Source organism: Artibeus jamaicensis, unplaced genomic scaffold, assembly GCF_021234435.1.
Source record: "Artibeus jamaicensis isolate MK-2021 breed Jamaican fruit bat unplaced genomic scaffold, CSHL_Jam_final contig_700, whole genome shotgun sequence".
NCBI classification, from domain to species: Eukaryota; Metazoa; Chordata; class Mammalia; order Chiroptera; family Phyllostomidae; genus Artibeus; species Artibeus jamaicensis.
Window position 1 is genome coordinate 9,254,973 of NW_026521930.1, and position 15,800 is coordinate 9,270,772.

General features: G+C 56.5%; 1 protein-coding gene across 1 annotated transcript; it reads right to left on the bottom strand.

Moving 5' to 3' along the window:
• Nucleotides 1–3,034: 3,034 nt before the first annotated feature.
• Nucleotides 3,035–5,511, bottom strand: LOC119058254 (mastin-like). The gene is made up of 6 exons (XM_037157359.2): nt 5,474–5,511; nt 5,318–5,378; nt 4,952–5,132; nt 4,576–4,847; nt 3,550–3,695; nt 3,035–3,460 (listed from the first exon to the last, which is right to left on the bottom strand). Exons 1-6 carry the CDS (start codon nt 5,489–5,491, stop codon nt 3,296–3,298), a joined length of 843 nt encoding a protein of 280 aa, XP_037013254.2. The 5' UTR covers nt 5,492–5,511; the 3' UTR covers nt 3,035–3,295.
• Between the last annotated feature and the right edge of the window lie 10,289 nt (nt 5,512–15,800).

Sequence of the window (15,800 nt, forward strand, 5' to 3'; positions counted from 1 at the left end):
CCTCCCCCCAGGGGGAAGAAACGAATGGAGCAGGGCCATTGAGAGCTGTTTTGCATAGCAACAGTTTTGGAGCTAACCTCTGGAATGGTTATTTAACATATGTATAACCTTTAACTGGTTTCATAGATATGTTAAATAGCAGTGGCCAAGTTTGGGGCCGAGGAAGAAGGGAGTAGCTGGAACTCAGGATGGAACAAGGGGCTGCACTCCTGAGTTGTCCGGCCCGCGGAGCAATCAACTGGGGCTCGACCACCTACCTAGAACAAATGAGTTGGGGGGACAAGAGGCGTGAAGAATGGCAGCAAGACAAAAGATTCTGATCAAGCTGCAAACTTTATTTTTCCGAACTGGGTATATATATAGGGGGGGGAGGGAGAGGAAGGAGATTAGGTTGCTTGCTATTGGCTAGCTTGAGACAAAGAAGGGCCCGCTTATTGATTACTTGGGTGCAACTGGTACTGGTGGACACCTCATGTGCCTGTAGCCGATTGGCTTTGTGGAGCGCACAGGTTCCTGTAATCAATGCAATGTTTTTAGCTAGAAGCCAGGTGTAAGGTTCCCAACACTGAGTGAGAAGGGTTTGGACTCAGAAGGTAACCAGGGGCTGCGCCCCTGAGTGGAAGGGCCGGTGTGTGGGAGCTTGGAAAAGACTGGCTCCAGGACATGAGGGGATAACTGCCCAGGTGAAAGGGAAAAACCACGCAGCTTTGCCAGAATGGAGATCCCTGCAGCCAGGTGAAGAAGAAAGCCACATGCTTTTGGTGGAGTGCAGACTCCTGCAACTTTGGTAGAAGAGGCCCACGCGGCTTTGGGGTGCCCCCTTTGGCCGCGGGGCCTGAAAAGCAAGAGAGAATTTGATTGGAACTGGGTACAAAGGACTCTTGCCAGTGGACCACAGTACTCCCACAGGAGAGGGTACCACAGTACTTTGGATTAACTAGAGAGAGATCCTGCCTGGACCGTGACACAGCTGACGGTGCCAGCGGCCTGCAACACAGACATGTGTTCTTTTCCTGATTTACGGTACCCGGAGTTGGGACAGTGGGAGAAGGGAGCGCTGTGTGGGTGTAGGTGTACAACCTAAAGGACTTTGATATTTTAGTGGTGGCGTTAGGCCTGAATAGCATTAAATAAACATTTTGTTTCCTTTTCACAAATCTCTGGCTTTAAGAGATGTCTTTCCAATTGGCGGCGGACAGAAGAGCCCAGTAGATATTAGTATTTTGTTCTTGGGAGGGGCCCCTGTTGTATAGCAGCTTTTGGCATCCCTAGGTGGGCCAAATATTGTATTGCCCATCCCTCGGACCTCTTGTTCGGTAACAGGCCCACCCTTTGGCCGTGCCTGCAGACACAGTTTCAGCTCGGGGGTCCAGCAGACCCGGCCCCGCCTCCAACACCAGGTCCCAGGTAAGTCCCTCTCCCTCCCTTGGGAGCTCCAGCCCCCAGTCTCTCAGACCCTCATTCTTCACCTACAAACACTAAAGTTCTGACCACTCCTCCCACCAGCGCAGGAAAGCTTTCACTGGCTGCAGATGGATTCATGATCCCACAGAACCCGCAGCAAGGCAGGCACACCCACACCCTCCTGCAGGCAGAGGGCGAACTGGATCTGGGTGCGTCACCCGGCAGCTGCCCTTCAGCGTGGCCTCATTGACATGTGCCTGGAACTCCAAGGAGGACGGTGCCAGGCTAAGCCTGTGTCAGCCCCTCTCTCTGCCAGGGTGCAGCAGACCCCCAAGGCGAGTCCATCTGCACAGTGGTGCCTTCCAGACGAATCTGAGGCTTCATTTTCCCAGAGAAGGGATTTGCTAGAGAGCTACTGGCTCCCAGGAAAGCCAGGCTTCAGTCCCTGGGCCCAAGGGGGAAGCAGCTGCTGACCCACCCTCTCTCAAACTTTCACTGTCCCTAACTCCAGGGTCCCACCTCCCCCCAGGCACCCGGTCACAGTCAGAGGAGAGGACTGTTTTCCCCTGGCCCCAGGGGGCAGGAGTCTTGGTTACTGAAAGGTCTCAAAGGCTGCCATCACATCTCCAAAATGAGACTCTGGGGACCAGCCTGTCTCTGAAGGGTGTGGAGGCCCCTCTCCCAAAATACAGGCCTGCATCAGGCTGCAAGGGCTCTCGTGGGTCCTGGCCCAACCTGAAGGTGCAGAGACCCACCCAGGAACGGGTGGGTTCAGCAGGACCATGCACATCGCTGCCTCGGGGTGGAGAGTGGCTTCACCGCTGACTAGATTTGAAATGGGGAGCTTTTCTGGTGCACTGGAACCCCCGTCCCACCCACGGAAAAAAGAGAGGAGCTCTGCAGAGGACTGGGAGGATGATGCAGCGCAGTTGCTCTCCAGCAGGGGGCGCCAACACCGGGAGAATGGTCTTGGTGAAGGCTCTACTTCAGCCTCTTCACTTCTCCTCCTCTCTGGCCACTTCAACCAAAGAGGACCCAGAAGTGAAGGGAGGGCAAGGACTTGGGATGGAAAGAATGGGAAACCGGACCTGTCCCTGGCCTTCTGCAGATTCCCCCGCCCAGGAGAAGCTCTGAATGAGAGACTGAGGTTCTGCATTGGAGCAGCTAGACTTTTTCGCCCCTAGAAATGGGACTGCACTTTATTTGGTCCAAGAAGCTGATCAAACTGGAGAATGAGGATTAGGTGCCCCGAGTCAGAAACAGCAGGGGCGACAATGGAAACACAAATCTTTCTGCTTTTATGCTGCCAAGTCAAGTCACTCAAAGCATCAGTTACAGGCTGATTGTGACTGAAGGAGGAAGGATGGAGTTCCCGTGCGGGACCACGGTGGGAGCAGTCCTCTGTGCCGAGGTTTCAGAGCCAGGGCAGAAATCCGCCCTTCACCCCACCAAGAGAACCCACCCACGTGGCCCTCTTCCATGCTGCGGTCAAGGTTGACTATCTGCCTCCCTCAACACCGTCCACCTTCTGTAGCCTGGGCTCCCCCTCCAAGAAGATGCCACCCACCAGCTGCCTCGGCCACACCCACAGGTAAGTACACTCAGTCCAGAGCCTGTGTTTGATGCAGTTTAATGAGCTACAGAGTGGGCCGGAGTCCTGGGATGCTGCCTCCCACCCCGGCCCCAGCCCCGCCTCTCCCTTCTACCTGTCAGGGGAGGGACGGAATGCTGAAGGAGGGGGCAGAGGCAGAAGGATCTCAGAGCAGGGGCTTGGAGGGGCAGTAGATGCAATGAAGAGCTAGCTTCGGGGAAGGAGCCGGGAGGGTCCCCAGGTGCCCTAGAGGGACTGTCTCCATCGCATGTGGGCAGCATCCTTGTCCACGTCCTGGGCTCAAGTAGAGGAGTGGAGGTAGCCATGGATCCAGGACAAGAAGGATGTCACTCGGGCATAGACTCCAGGAAAGTTGGGCAGGCCGCAGCCTTCACCCCAACTCACCACTCCAACCTGCAACCAGGTGCCCCTCCAGTTACAGACCAAGGGGCCCCCAGAGTCACACTGTGGGAAGAAGAAACAGATGTTCAATAATCAGGGTCCCTGTGAGCAGGAGCAGTGGATGGAGGCCACAGTCGGGGCAGGGGTCTCACCTGGCAGGAGTCCCGGCCCTTGCTCCCCGCACACAGCATGTCGGCCTTGATAAAGTCTCCGATCAGGCGGTACTGCTGCCTGCAGATTTTGTCTGCCACGATGGGGACCTCCACCTCCTGTAGGTGGTGGGGTGGGGGCAATGGTTCTGAAAAGAAGCCAAGAGAGCTTGTGGTCCTGAGGGGCAGACACTCATAGGTCGTGGGTTCCAGGAGCACCCTCCGAGCCTCAGTGCCCCAGGGACGCTGGGTGGGAGTTCCCCAGGGCTTCACCTCCCCGGGGTCATTCCAGGTCAGAGGCTGATAATCTCTAGGCTGACACTGTGGGCACCAGGCTCCGAAAAGAAGCAAAGGGATAGATTTTTTTGTTTGTTTTTTGTTTTTTAAAGGATTTTGTTTATTTATTTTTAGAGAGAGAGGAAGGGGCGAAGAAAGAGAGGGAGAGAAACACCAATGTGAGAGAGAAACATCAATTAGTTGCTTTTTGCACACCCCCAGCTGGGGACCTGACCCACAACCCAGGCGTGTGCCCTGACTGGGAATCCAACCAGCGACCTTTCAGTCCGCAGGCCGGCGCTCAGTCCATCGAGCCACACCAGCCAGGGCAGATGGCTCTTTCACCCACAAATAATTATTTTTAAAAAGCCAGAGCAAGTGCTTTCCCCCAGGAAATGCAGAGTGAGTTAAACATAGAGTGAAATTTGACTTTGTCCTTTTAATAATCAATCCTTGAGCAAGTCGCTCAGGTTCTCTCCCCTCGTTTTCCAACCCCCCTTCCAGACTGCGGGGAGAATGGGGACTGAGGAAAGGGGGAACCCACGTGAGGGCACACACAGGGCTTGGCCTGGCTCTGGCTCCTCTGGTCTCTGCTCCTGAACAGAGTCCTGGTGAGCTGCCTGCCTCCCCCTCCCAGGAGAGGCCCCAGCAAGCGTCCCCGCTAAGGCCTCACCTGCAAAGCCTGCCAGTCGCCCCACTGGGTCTGCCCCAGAGTCACCTCTTCCTGAGGTGACTCGTCATCCTGATTCTTACCATTGACAGCAATGTGACCCCAGCCTGTCACCCAGCACCTCGTGCCTGGGGGGACTGTGAGACTCGCTGGTGGGAGGGTGACACAGTTGACCAGGTTGGACAGTCTCACGGGCGCCTTCAGCTTGAGAAGTGCCACGTCGGCCCCACTTTTTACCCCCTGTGTAAAGTTGTACTTGGGGTGGCAGATGACCGCAGACACTGGCACTTTGTGATCGTTTGAGAGTGTCACTTGTCCCACTTGGACCATGAAGTGCCCAGGCACTGGGTTTTTCCTGGGGGACAGAAGACCAGAAGCTTCTAAGAGGCTGCGGCAGAGCAGAAAGAACCCTCCCGAGGTTGTGTGCCACGCCTCAGGGGCTGGCAGGTGGGGACTCACCCTGAAATGCAGTGGGCAGCGGTCAGCACCCACTGGGGGTGGATGAGGGAGCCCCCACAGCAGAAGGTCCACTTGTTATCTGCCTGGAACCGGTGCCACAGGCTCACCTGCCATGGCCACCTCCCAGGGCGGGCATTGTGCCCTCCCACGATGCCCACCAGCTCACCGCCTGGGCCAGGGTCTGGGGAAGCAGAGGAGGAGCCGTCAGGGACCCAGGCACCCCTGCCCGGAACTCAGCATGGCTCTCATACTCAGTCCCCCCAGGGCTGTCCCCGTGTGGAGACTGCCACCGAATCCTAGGGGTGGCCTCTGAGAGACCAGGGTCAGGAGTTTGGAGACAGGGCAGGCCTGGGGATCAGGACTCACCTGAGGTCACAGGCATGAAGCCCCCCAAGCAGGGGAGGGTCAGAAATAGCGGCCACAGCATCTGCAGGGAGAGAGGAGACCAGAGTGAGGGGAGACGTGGGGCAGGGCCCCAGGGACTGGCACGACAGAGGGCAGGGGGCTGAGCAGCACCCTCACCCTGCCCGGTCTCTGCATTCTGCCCCTGAACCCCTCGGAGCCCTTTTATCCCCCCGGCCCAGGAACTGCGCGGGGTGGGGGGGGGGGGGAAGCCCACCTTCCTTGGGGGTGGGGCATGGGAGGAGGCGGGGCTCACCCCTTCAGTGGGACTCGTGGTGACCAACAGGCCATCTGTCCAACAAGAAACACTGAGTGTCTTCTCTGAGCCCATCAGACGACCCGGTGCTGCAGACATGTCGGTAGTGAGATGAATAGTATGCACTTGGAAAAAAATTGTTAAAGATGAGACAAATAAAACAGAGTAAGGGCATGAATGGAATAAGGGGCTTTGCACCTGAGCCAAGAGCTAGGTGCTAGGAGACCCCGCACTTCCAATGCTCCCCTTCTTTTCAGGTGCACATCCTCCCCAGATGGGCAGACTTGCTGGAGCAGGAGTCAAAACTTGCCCGCAACACAGGGATTTGGAAGAGGTAGGAAGGACCCTTCCCTGGAGCCTTCGGAGGGAGCAGGGCCCTGCCGACACCTGAATGTTACACTTCCAGCCTCCAACACTGACAGGACACGTTTCTGTTGTGAGAGGCTCAGGGTTGTGGTATCTGTTCCCGCTGCCCAGGACACTCCCTCACACTTGTTCCACTGTCCTAATGCACCGTGCACACGGTCCAACTTTGTCAAAATGCACAGTGAACAGTGAGAGAGGTGCCAGTGTGATGCTCTTCTCCTCACCTCTCCTCACGTCCCGGGGGGACTGCTGCAGGCTCCCAGGCACCCGGCTGTCCCCCCCAGAGCTGGGAGCGCCCCCCACCCCACCCACGCTTCCTGCTTTCTGAACAGAGCAGCTCCGTCCCCCAAATCCAACTCCAGGCAGTGGCTGGCAATCCAGCCAGGCACAGACTTTTCCGTCCTTTTGACATTCTGAGACTCATTCTCCACCATCCGTGGGGTGGGGCCAGCCAATGGTTTGAGAGGAGAAGCAAGAGGAGGGGGGTCCCCACACTCCCAAACCACGGCCCTGTCCCCAGTGAGCCAGGTAACGAGGTCATCTAGGGGTGCTTTGCAGCACTTGGGAGAGCTCAGGACTCTAGAACCCCATCATTCCCTCTTGGGACCAGAGTCATGTCAACCTCGCTGAGGTTGTAGCTACTCTGGGGGCACCCGGAATCTTTAGGTGACACAATCAGGATCCAACGAGGCCAGGGGGCCCATCAGAGAGGGCGTTGTGAGCAACCAGGAGAGGAGGGGCTGGGCCCACAGGCCCCTGGGACGAACCCCCTGGGTGGTGAGGGTGGGGCTTCCTCCAGGGCCCCTGCTGCTGGTCTGGACCAGACCCCGGCCTTCACTCGCGCTCAGCTGCGGATGGGGTTTGGGGAAGGCTCCCCGGCCAGGTGACAGGAAGACAAGCCACAGATGTGTCAGCAAGAAGCCACATGTCCCAGACCCCAGCCTGACGCTGCACCCAGTCTTCCTGTCCCCCAGCCCCAGACCGAGTGATAACCGCCTGGGCCCAACTGACCGGAGACAAAGACAGCATTCGGACCTATGAGGGGAGCTACCAGAAGCAGAAGCAAGAGGTTCCTGGGGCTCGGGGGGACGTCTCGTGACGGTTGTTGGCAGATAACACAATCTTCCTCCCAGAAAACCAAAAGCCTCAACTGAAAAGGTTTTAAGATTAAGTTTCTCCAGGTGTCTAGATGGAAGATAAATGCTTTAAACACAAGTAAGAAGAGCAAGAAGAAGAAAGTCACCTTTTTAACCTCAGTACCAGCTAGTGAGGTGCCGGGGCCGCGCAGACGCAGTGCCCAGAGCACCCGGACGTTCCCACTGACCGGCTCTGAGAACCGCCTTCACTGGGGTGCTTCGGGGGCCAGGGCGCCACAGAGCTTTCCTCAGAAGGAAAACACCAGGGAATAAAACGCCATTCAGAGTCGCTGGAAAGAGACGCTGTCATCCAACACCAGCTCTTCGGAAACCCGAACAGAACACACACCACAGGCAGATCTGTTTGGAGACATTCCTTTGTTATCCTCACCTGACCAGGGGCCGAACCCACAACCCTGTGGTTTACGGGGCCATGTTCCAACCAAATGAGCCACAGTGGCCAGGGCTGATTCAGGTAACCGACGTTAAAAGTGATGCCCAAGTTTGTCTGGAGAAAAATACAGGTGAGGATGTCCCAGGAGCCACAAGGCGGAGCGTGGGGCAAATTATGCAGCTGGCATCAAGAAGTTGTGACAATGGAGGCCGGGCGGCCCTCCAGTCCAGCAGAATGGGCTGGAGGCTGGGCCTGCGTGCCCCTCCTCACACCCCCGCCGCAGCGACGGCCCAGCAGCAGACAAACAAGTGGTGTGAACTCAGAGGAAAGGAAGAGGGAGACGTCGGCACCATTGATGGACCCTGGGAATCAGATGCAGGGGGTGAGGAAGCTGGGGGCGGGGAGAAGTGCAGCCCACTTTTCTGGTGGTTGGCTTGAAGCCCCCTCCCACTGCCAGAACACATGAAGACAGGGCCCCTTGGTCCCCGAGGGACCCGGGCACCTTGCTCTCAGCAGGGGGTGAGGGGACAGTGTTGACGCAGGGATGGTGAACAGAGAGGTTGTTGAAGGTCTGGACACGCAGCTTCAGAGCCTCGTTAGGACGGACAGTCAGTTGAGCCCCGCACCCACCCCCCCCCCCAGGAAACAGGACCAGACTGTGTTCTGAAGCAGGTGTACCAGAGGCTGAAGGGCAGGGTCACCCAGCACAGAGGAGCAGAGGAAGGGGCAGCAGAGGCCCGAGGCTGGGACCCGGAACTGAGGGAAAACTGCCCGTGATCAGGACCCAGGGCCCCCTCTCCACCTGCACCCAGGGGCCACCCCCCAAGGGTAGGCTGGCGGACCCATCCCCTGAGAAACGCTGGGCCCCAAGCAATGCAGGACAGCGACTGCAGGGACTGGCTTGTTGCCCAGTCGTCTCGGAGTAAAACCAAATGGTGCGGCAGCCAAGCCGGCTGACAGATTCGCCTCAGCACTTGAGAACCTCACTCGTGGGATGGTGAACAGTGGGACAAAGGGGGAAGCATCATTCGGAGAACGTGTACCTGTGACCACAGACACGGACAGCAGTGTGCGGTGGACTGTGGGGGTGTGGCAGGGTGGGCGGAGGGCACAAAGGGGGACCATTGGGACAACTGCAGTAGAATAACAATAATAAAAAGAAAAGAAGCCACAAATTAGACAAACAGCAAAGAGTAGGAATTTGGAGATAAATGTTTTGTTATTCAATGACCTGTAATGCTCACGAAAACACAGATTTTGTCTTCACAGGAAACAAAGAGAGAGAACCTCAGTTGAGTTTGAACCGTTAATAAAAACAGTTGTTCTTGTTTGTCAGAAAAGTATACTTAGTTATGGTGGTAATTTTTGGCATAGAGTACCCCATTTTTCATAGCCTTCCGTTTTTCTTGTGTTTCGACCGTACTCAACCATTTCTGTGAGCATCCTGATCACCAGCGTTTTGAACTGCGCATCTGATAGGTTGCCTATCACCTCATTGCTCAGTTCCTTTTCTGGAGTTTTGATCTGTCCTTCCATCTGGGCCACATTTCTTTGTCTCAGTGCACCTGTTACATTGTAAGCAGTGGAGTGTTACGTGCTCACCAGGGTGGGGCAACCCCCATGGCTCTGTTGTGACGCCGTCTGTGGGGAGGGGTCCCCGAGGGAACAGCTCTGCTTGCTCAGCTCTCCCCAGCTTTCAGTCACTTCCCGCACTAGCAAAGTGGGCCCTTCTGAGGCTGGTTCCCAGGTGGGCAGGTTTGTGTACGTTCTAGGACCCTGTGGGTCTCTCCAGTGAACTCTCCTGTAAGGCTGGGAGTTTCTCCTGCCACCTCAACCCCCACAGGTGTTTACGGTCACAGGTTTTGAGGCTTTATTTCCCTGCACTGGGACCCTGGGTTGTGTGGTCTGTCTCACTTCTAACCCGTTCCTCCAGATTTACCCTCACACAAATGTGGACCGCAAGCTGCTGTCTGGCCCACTGGGTCCTCCAGCCACCACCTGGCCATGTGTCTCCTGTGCCCTGGCTTCAGGTCTGGGCCCTCCTCCCATCTGCATGAATGTTTCTTCTTTAACTCCTTGGTTGTTGGACTTGCATACGGGTCCATTTTCTAACAGTTCTGGTTATTTTTTGTTTTTAAATTTGTTGTTGTCCTTTTGGTTGTGCAAGCAGGCAAAGTATAACTACCTACACGTCCATCTGGGCCGGAAGGCTGCCTGATCTCTTCTTAAATATGAAGATAACAGTTGGGGCTGACCAGGGAAGCATTACATTGGAAAGTTAGAAAGCAAAGTAAAAACAGCTGAGAAAAAAAAGTTATTCAAAGCTATTCAACTAACAGCCCTGGCTGGTGTGGCTCAGTGGATTGAGTGCCAGAATGCAAACCAAAGGGACACGGGTTCGATTCCTGGTCAGGGCACAGGCCTGGGTTGTGGGCCAGGTCCCCACTGCGGGGTGTTCAAGAGGCAACCGCACATTAATGTTTCTGTCCCTCCTTTTCTTCCTCCCTTCCCCTCTGTCTAAAAGTAAGTAAATAAAATCTTAAAAAAAAAAAAAAACAAAGCTATTCAGCTAACAATGAAGAAAAATAGAAGAAGTCTGAGTAAATTTTCAGGGAGATGGGAGAAGACAATGCATTTATGAAACAAAGATTACAAAATCACGTAGTGTTTTTTCCTAATATCCTATACCAAAGAAATGACAACCAACTGCCCTTGGACACTAAAAATATACTAAATATTCCATTAAATATAAAATGCTAAATTAAATATAAATAAATACTCAAAAATATAATAAATATTCAATTCAATAAAAATGTAATTAATTATTCAATAAATACTTGAAAAGTTAACTCAAGAAAAGATCTTAAAAATGAAACAGAAGGACCAAAAATGGGTTTTCCTGATTTCTTAACAAACAGAATAAAAAAAAAAGACCATCTGTCACGTTCTTGGGTATTATCTGATCTGGTAAGACAAGAGCAGTCCGTGATGCTCTTACAGGTCGAACACAAGCTTGTCCCTCGCCCACTAGGAGGAATTTGTTGGGTACTAGGTTATGGGACAGCCTTTCCCCCTCGTGTAGCCCAGACACTGCGACCTTTGTACCCTCCTGTAAGGGAAGGACGACAGTGGGATCAGCAGGAGAAGCATCGGCAGGCTGTGGAGGAAGCGGCAGGCTGTGGAGGAAGCGAAAGGAACAGTTCAACCGGTCCAGGTGCCTGGTGTCTGGGAGCCAGCCCTGCCTGGAGAGCTGGATGTTCATGTAACCCGGGGTGGGGAGGGGGGTGTCACAGGGTCTTTGGCAACAGCAGGGAGGCTCTGCAGCCAACCGGGTTTGGGCCCCAGGTATAGAAAGGGGCTGAAGACAGACTCAGGCTAATGGAGAAACAGCTCTGTGCCACCCACCACGCCCCGCAAGCACCGGAGCCTCTAACCGGAAGCTCTGCTGGGATGGTGCGGACCACCTGTCCCACTGAGGGGTGGCTGCACCACCTGCCTCGCACTCTGAAGGCTGGCGTAGCACAGATGCAAACTACAGTGAAACGGAGCATTTACCTGCAACAGAGACACCTCCGTGCAACACCCCCCTTAGCCAGGGGCTGCAGGTGTTGCTGGGCCAGTCACCTTGGGGTCAGGAGGACATGCTGAAAAGAAACGCAAGGAAGAGCCTGGTGGCCCTTCGCCAGTGAAAGCTGGCGCGGTTCCGGTGCCACCCGAGCGTGGTGTGCTGCTGGCCCCTGCAAAGGGCAGCCCCCAAACGGCAAGCCATTGTGTGCCACCCCTCACAGAAGCCCTTTGGATGGAAGAGGCGGGAGGACAAAGGTCGTGGGCTACCCCAGAGGCTCACGGAAACTTCTGGTTTTGTGTGGCACTTCACATGCTACTGAAGGTGAGCAAGGGACCCAACTTACGGGACATTACACACAGGACTGGGCTGAGAGCCCCAATACTGAATGGTGACTGACAGAACGTCACAGGGGACTGCTGAGACATGCCCAGAAAGCTCTCAGCAGTTGCTTGGACACACAAGTTCACAGCAGCATGACTCACACCAACCAAAGATGGAAAGTCTCTCAGTTCAGGAATGGACAAGAAATATTCCGTCCATGAAGTGGACATTACTGGGACCATAAGACTCTCCGATGTCCTACTGACCGTGAATGAAAAGCCCCACCAGACCCACCTGCAGCGTTCCAGAGGTGGCGGCAGAAGTGGGCAATGCCCGAGAGTGCAAGTTCCAGCAACGGGCACTAAGGTGAGGCTTCTCCGGGAAGGTCTTACCTACGTTGCCAGCACCCAGGACGTACACTCTGCAGCTAGCGTATTAACCTGGCCCCCGGAAACTCAAACTGGCCCCCACTGGTGCGCTCTCCTGGACCCATAAGGAGAGGCTCTTGCCCAGGGTTTGCTTGTGCGACCTACCACTACTGGTCAATGGCCATCGACTATTCAAGTAAGAAACCCTGGGAAACTTACCGGGGCAGGTACCTTCATTACTTCCATCGGCAGATTCACACCCTACTCTCACGGCTAGCATTCCAGGCTGGGGGGGGGGGGCATCACTAGTCTAAAGGTGTGGCACGGGAGGCCATGGAGATCACCTGGACAAGCCACTGTCCCTACACCGGGTGGATGTGTCAGTGTCTTTGCATGACGCTCCCAGGGGAGAAGGGGAGCGAGCGCCGGGCCCTCCTTCGGCAAAGTCCTCAGCATCTCCCAGCCCGTCTGTCCAGGTGCCCAACATACCGGAGCCCCCCAGGGGGTGTTGCCCCCCGCCCAGACCCTGGTGTGCACAGAGGGCTCCCCACTGTCTGAGCAGTGAACCGCCACGAGGGGAAACTGCACTCCCCCCCAGCTTCTCACCAGCCACTTCCCCCAAAGCACCAGCTGTCCTGGGAGCCCTGGGACAGCAGGGCCACGTCTCGGGTTCACCCTTGAACCCGGGATAACAGGGGAGGGCTGGGCACAGAGTCTGAGCTCAGTTTTCACCCCCAAATGTGAGCAGACAACGGCCCCCAGCGAGGGCACCTGCCCCTCAGGACAGAGCTGCGGGGGGGGGGGCGCGAGTGCCAGACCCTCCCCCAGCCCTGGCTCCACGTCTTCTCCTTAAACTCGATCAGGTGTTGTGCACAATGCCCGTGATAAAAGCCACAGAAACGTGAAGTGCAGCATAGGAAGGGTGAGTAACAGCGTCAGAGTGACGACAGGATATTGTACGTCAGCTGTAATTGAAATACTTTAAATTCTTCAAATAAATAGTACATTTAATCAAATGATTAATAAAAGCTGGGATTTTTTTATTCTTTATTTTTAGAGAAGGGAAGGGAGGAAGAAAGAGAGGGAGAGAAACATCAGTGTGAGAGAGAAACATCCATCAGTTGCCTCTCAAACCAAACCCACAGCCCAGACCGAGGCCCTGACCAGGAGTCAAGCCCACCTCTCACTTTGTAGGTTGCCGACCAACCCACTGAGCCGCACCAGTCAGGGCTGAACCTGGGATTTAAAAACCCCTCTCCCTGCCGCGGGAGGGCACTCGCTGTGCTCCTGTGCTCGGGTGGAGCACCAGGCAGGTCCCACCCGCCAGCTGGCTGGGAGCACGGTCTCCGCCGCCCGACCTGGCCTGCACTTGCAAGCCCCGTCCCCGGGGCAGGGTCTCCTACTCAGAGAAGAATGAACAGGTAAAATACTTTGGGGTGGACAAAAATGAAGAGATGAAAGGCTAACGGAGCACAGTGGGTGGAGTTTTGCTTCTCAGCTAAAATCTACAACCCTGGGCGGGAACCGGCTGCCCCTGCCAGGAGGGCGGGGTCTGGGGTCCCCAGGGACCGCCGCTGCCCACAGCCTGGCTCAGATGGCACAGGGACCCAGGGCAGGGGGCTGAGAGGGGCCAGGCTGTGCCGAGGGACACTCAGGGCCCACACTGACCCAAAGACATTTGGTTGGGACCCCAGCCCTGACTTCTGCTGCTTTTTTCCCTGCTTTTCCCAGTTAGGCACCCATGTCCCCAAATGGTGAGGCTGCTTTCAGAATCAGGTGGTGGGTGACCCTTCCCGACGTCTGTCCTTGGGTCTGTGTGGCGTTGAGGAGACCCCCGGCTCAGGCACTGCTATCGCCCCCTCGTTGCCCGCGGGTTCCTGCCTGTACTTCTTCCCCCCCCTGCTATGCCGGCAGACCCGGCACAGGCCAAAGCCAGCAGCATGACCGTGAATGGCCAGCACTGCCTCAGGCGTGACAGTGCCTGTCCCCCGGGGGGACCCAGGCAAGAGCTTTTACACCCAGAAGGAGACCTTGCAGGAGGTCCACCTGGTGACCGTTGTTCCCCAGGCGGCTTTCCCAAGGTCACGACCATAAGCATTCTGTGAGTCCCCGCCAGCCGGCCCCACCCGACCTTGGCAAGCTTGAGCCTCTCAGTGTCTGCCCATCTGCTGCCCAGATAAGGGGGTCTCGGCGTGGCTCCAACGCGCTTCTCCCACAGGTGTGTTTTCACCTGAGAACACAACGAAGCTCCAGCTGCAGGGTGGAGTGGGCGGCCACGGGAGAAGAAGTGAGAGGGCCGCGCGGAGGGCGCGCTGGGCGCCGGCTGCCCGTCCGGAGGGCTGGGTGGGCAGTGCGTGTGTGTGTGGACACTTGCGGAGGCGGCTGCACCCCCGCAGCGCCTGAGTGTGCGACCTTGTAAACAAGATGCTCTCCTATGGGCGTCAGGTTGGAACTTTCCGTGAGAAAAGCATCCCTGGAGGCTGCAGGGGTCAGATGGGGGACGAGCTGGGTGGGGCCTCCAGGAGGAAGGCGTAGTGTGACCGCGGGTACGTGTCATTGTGCACGTGTCACAGCCGCAGGACGCACAAGGAGGGGTCCTGAGGCGAGCTGAGGCGTCCAGCTACTACAACCCTGTTCCTGTTGGTTCATCGGCTGTCACACACGCGCCGCACTAAGAGCTTCGTTCGTGGAAGGGGGACTGTGCACATGGCAGCTGGGCTGTGTCCACAACTGTCTGTGAACCTAAGCGTGAGGACACCTTCCATGTTTCAGGGACACATCCATGGGCTATGACGGTTTGCTGTGGTTGTGGGAAGACCAGGGTGAGAGGATGGTCTGGTCCACAACCTCCACTGACTGGACAGCCAGGGTCCAGCCTGCAGGACGCTCCAGGTCATCGGGAGAGACATGCAGGAACGTTCAGGCGGGAGGTCATGTCGCTGGCGGAGCCAGGCTGAGCCAGCAGGGAGAGGGAGGGGCGTGTCGGGTCTCTTGCTGGACCCGGTCCCCCCCACCCCCGACCCATGTCAGGCCCCTGGCCACGTATCCCACTGACTCCTGCATCAGGGACACCCTGGGCACCAGCCGCAGACACAGCTCTGGCGCCTGCAGCGAAGGGATCTCAGCGAAGGCTGCAGGAGCCCTTTCCACCTGCCAGGAAACAGGTTCGTGTGGACCCCTGGCCCCCCCCCAGGCAGAGGGTCGAAGTAGCCTGCCTGCCAGGTCCCGTCCACCAGGGCCCCGCTGGGGGTTCAGGGGGTCGGAGTTACTGGAATAGAGCAAGCTGATGGTGAAGACGGGCAAAAGAATTCTACAGGTAATGGTCAGAAAGGGAAAATCTAAGACACGGGAGAGCAGGTTAGGAAGACACAGGGAAATGGGGGCTCTGGGCTCTGAAGGCGAGTCAGGGCGTTCGGTTCCTGCAGCTGCCAGCCCAGCAGATGACAGCGACAGAAACGTGTTTCTTTTCCCTCCTCTCTCTATACGGGAGTGGTGGCCACGTCACCGCATCCTCCGTCTCCGCACTCACGCTGTCTCCGTGTCCCCCCTGTGTCTCTCATAAAAGCACACGTGGCTGCTTCAGGAGCCCCCACCCCATGACCCAGGAGAAGCCCCTCCTCTCAGGACCCCGAATCGCATCACCTGCCACCCAGTGTCACTGCTGCTGGTTCCGGAGATGAGGACACAGTCGGGCCTTTGGGGCGCCTTCACGGTGGGGTGAGCAGGAGGGCACGCATCGAGTCGGAAACGTCACTTAGCCACACTTGGTGAGGCTGGGTGTGCCTGGCCCCAATATTTGCCCCTGCGGGAAAATAGCCGGGGGAAGATTCTCACACAAGGAATAAGATCGTGGGTCATCAGAACAGGGGGCATCCTAGCAAAAAGGAAGCAACAAAGTAGAGGTTCGCTCAGCGACAAGGCCAGACCCCAGAAGCATCATGCTGAGTGAGGGGAGGGATCCCCTGAACTAGAATCCCCTACCTGAGGAAGGTGAGGGCAGACACCTGGGGCAGGGCCAGGGCCAGCAGGGAGCCACAG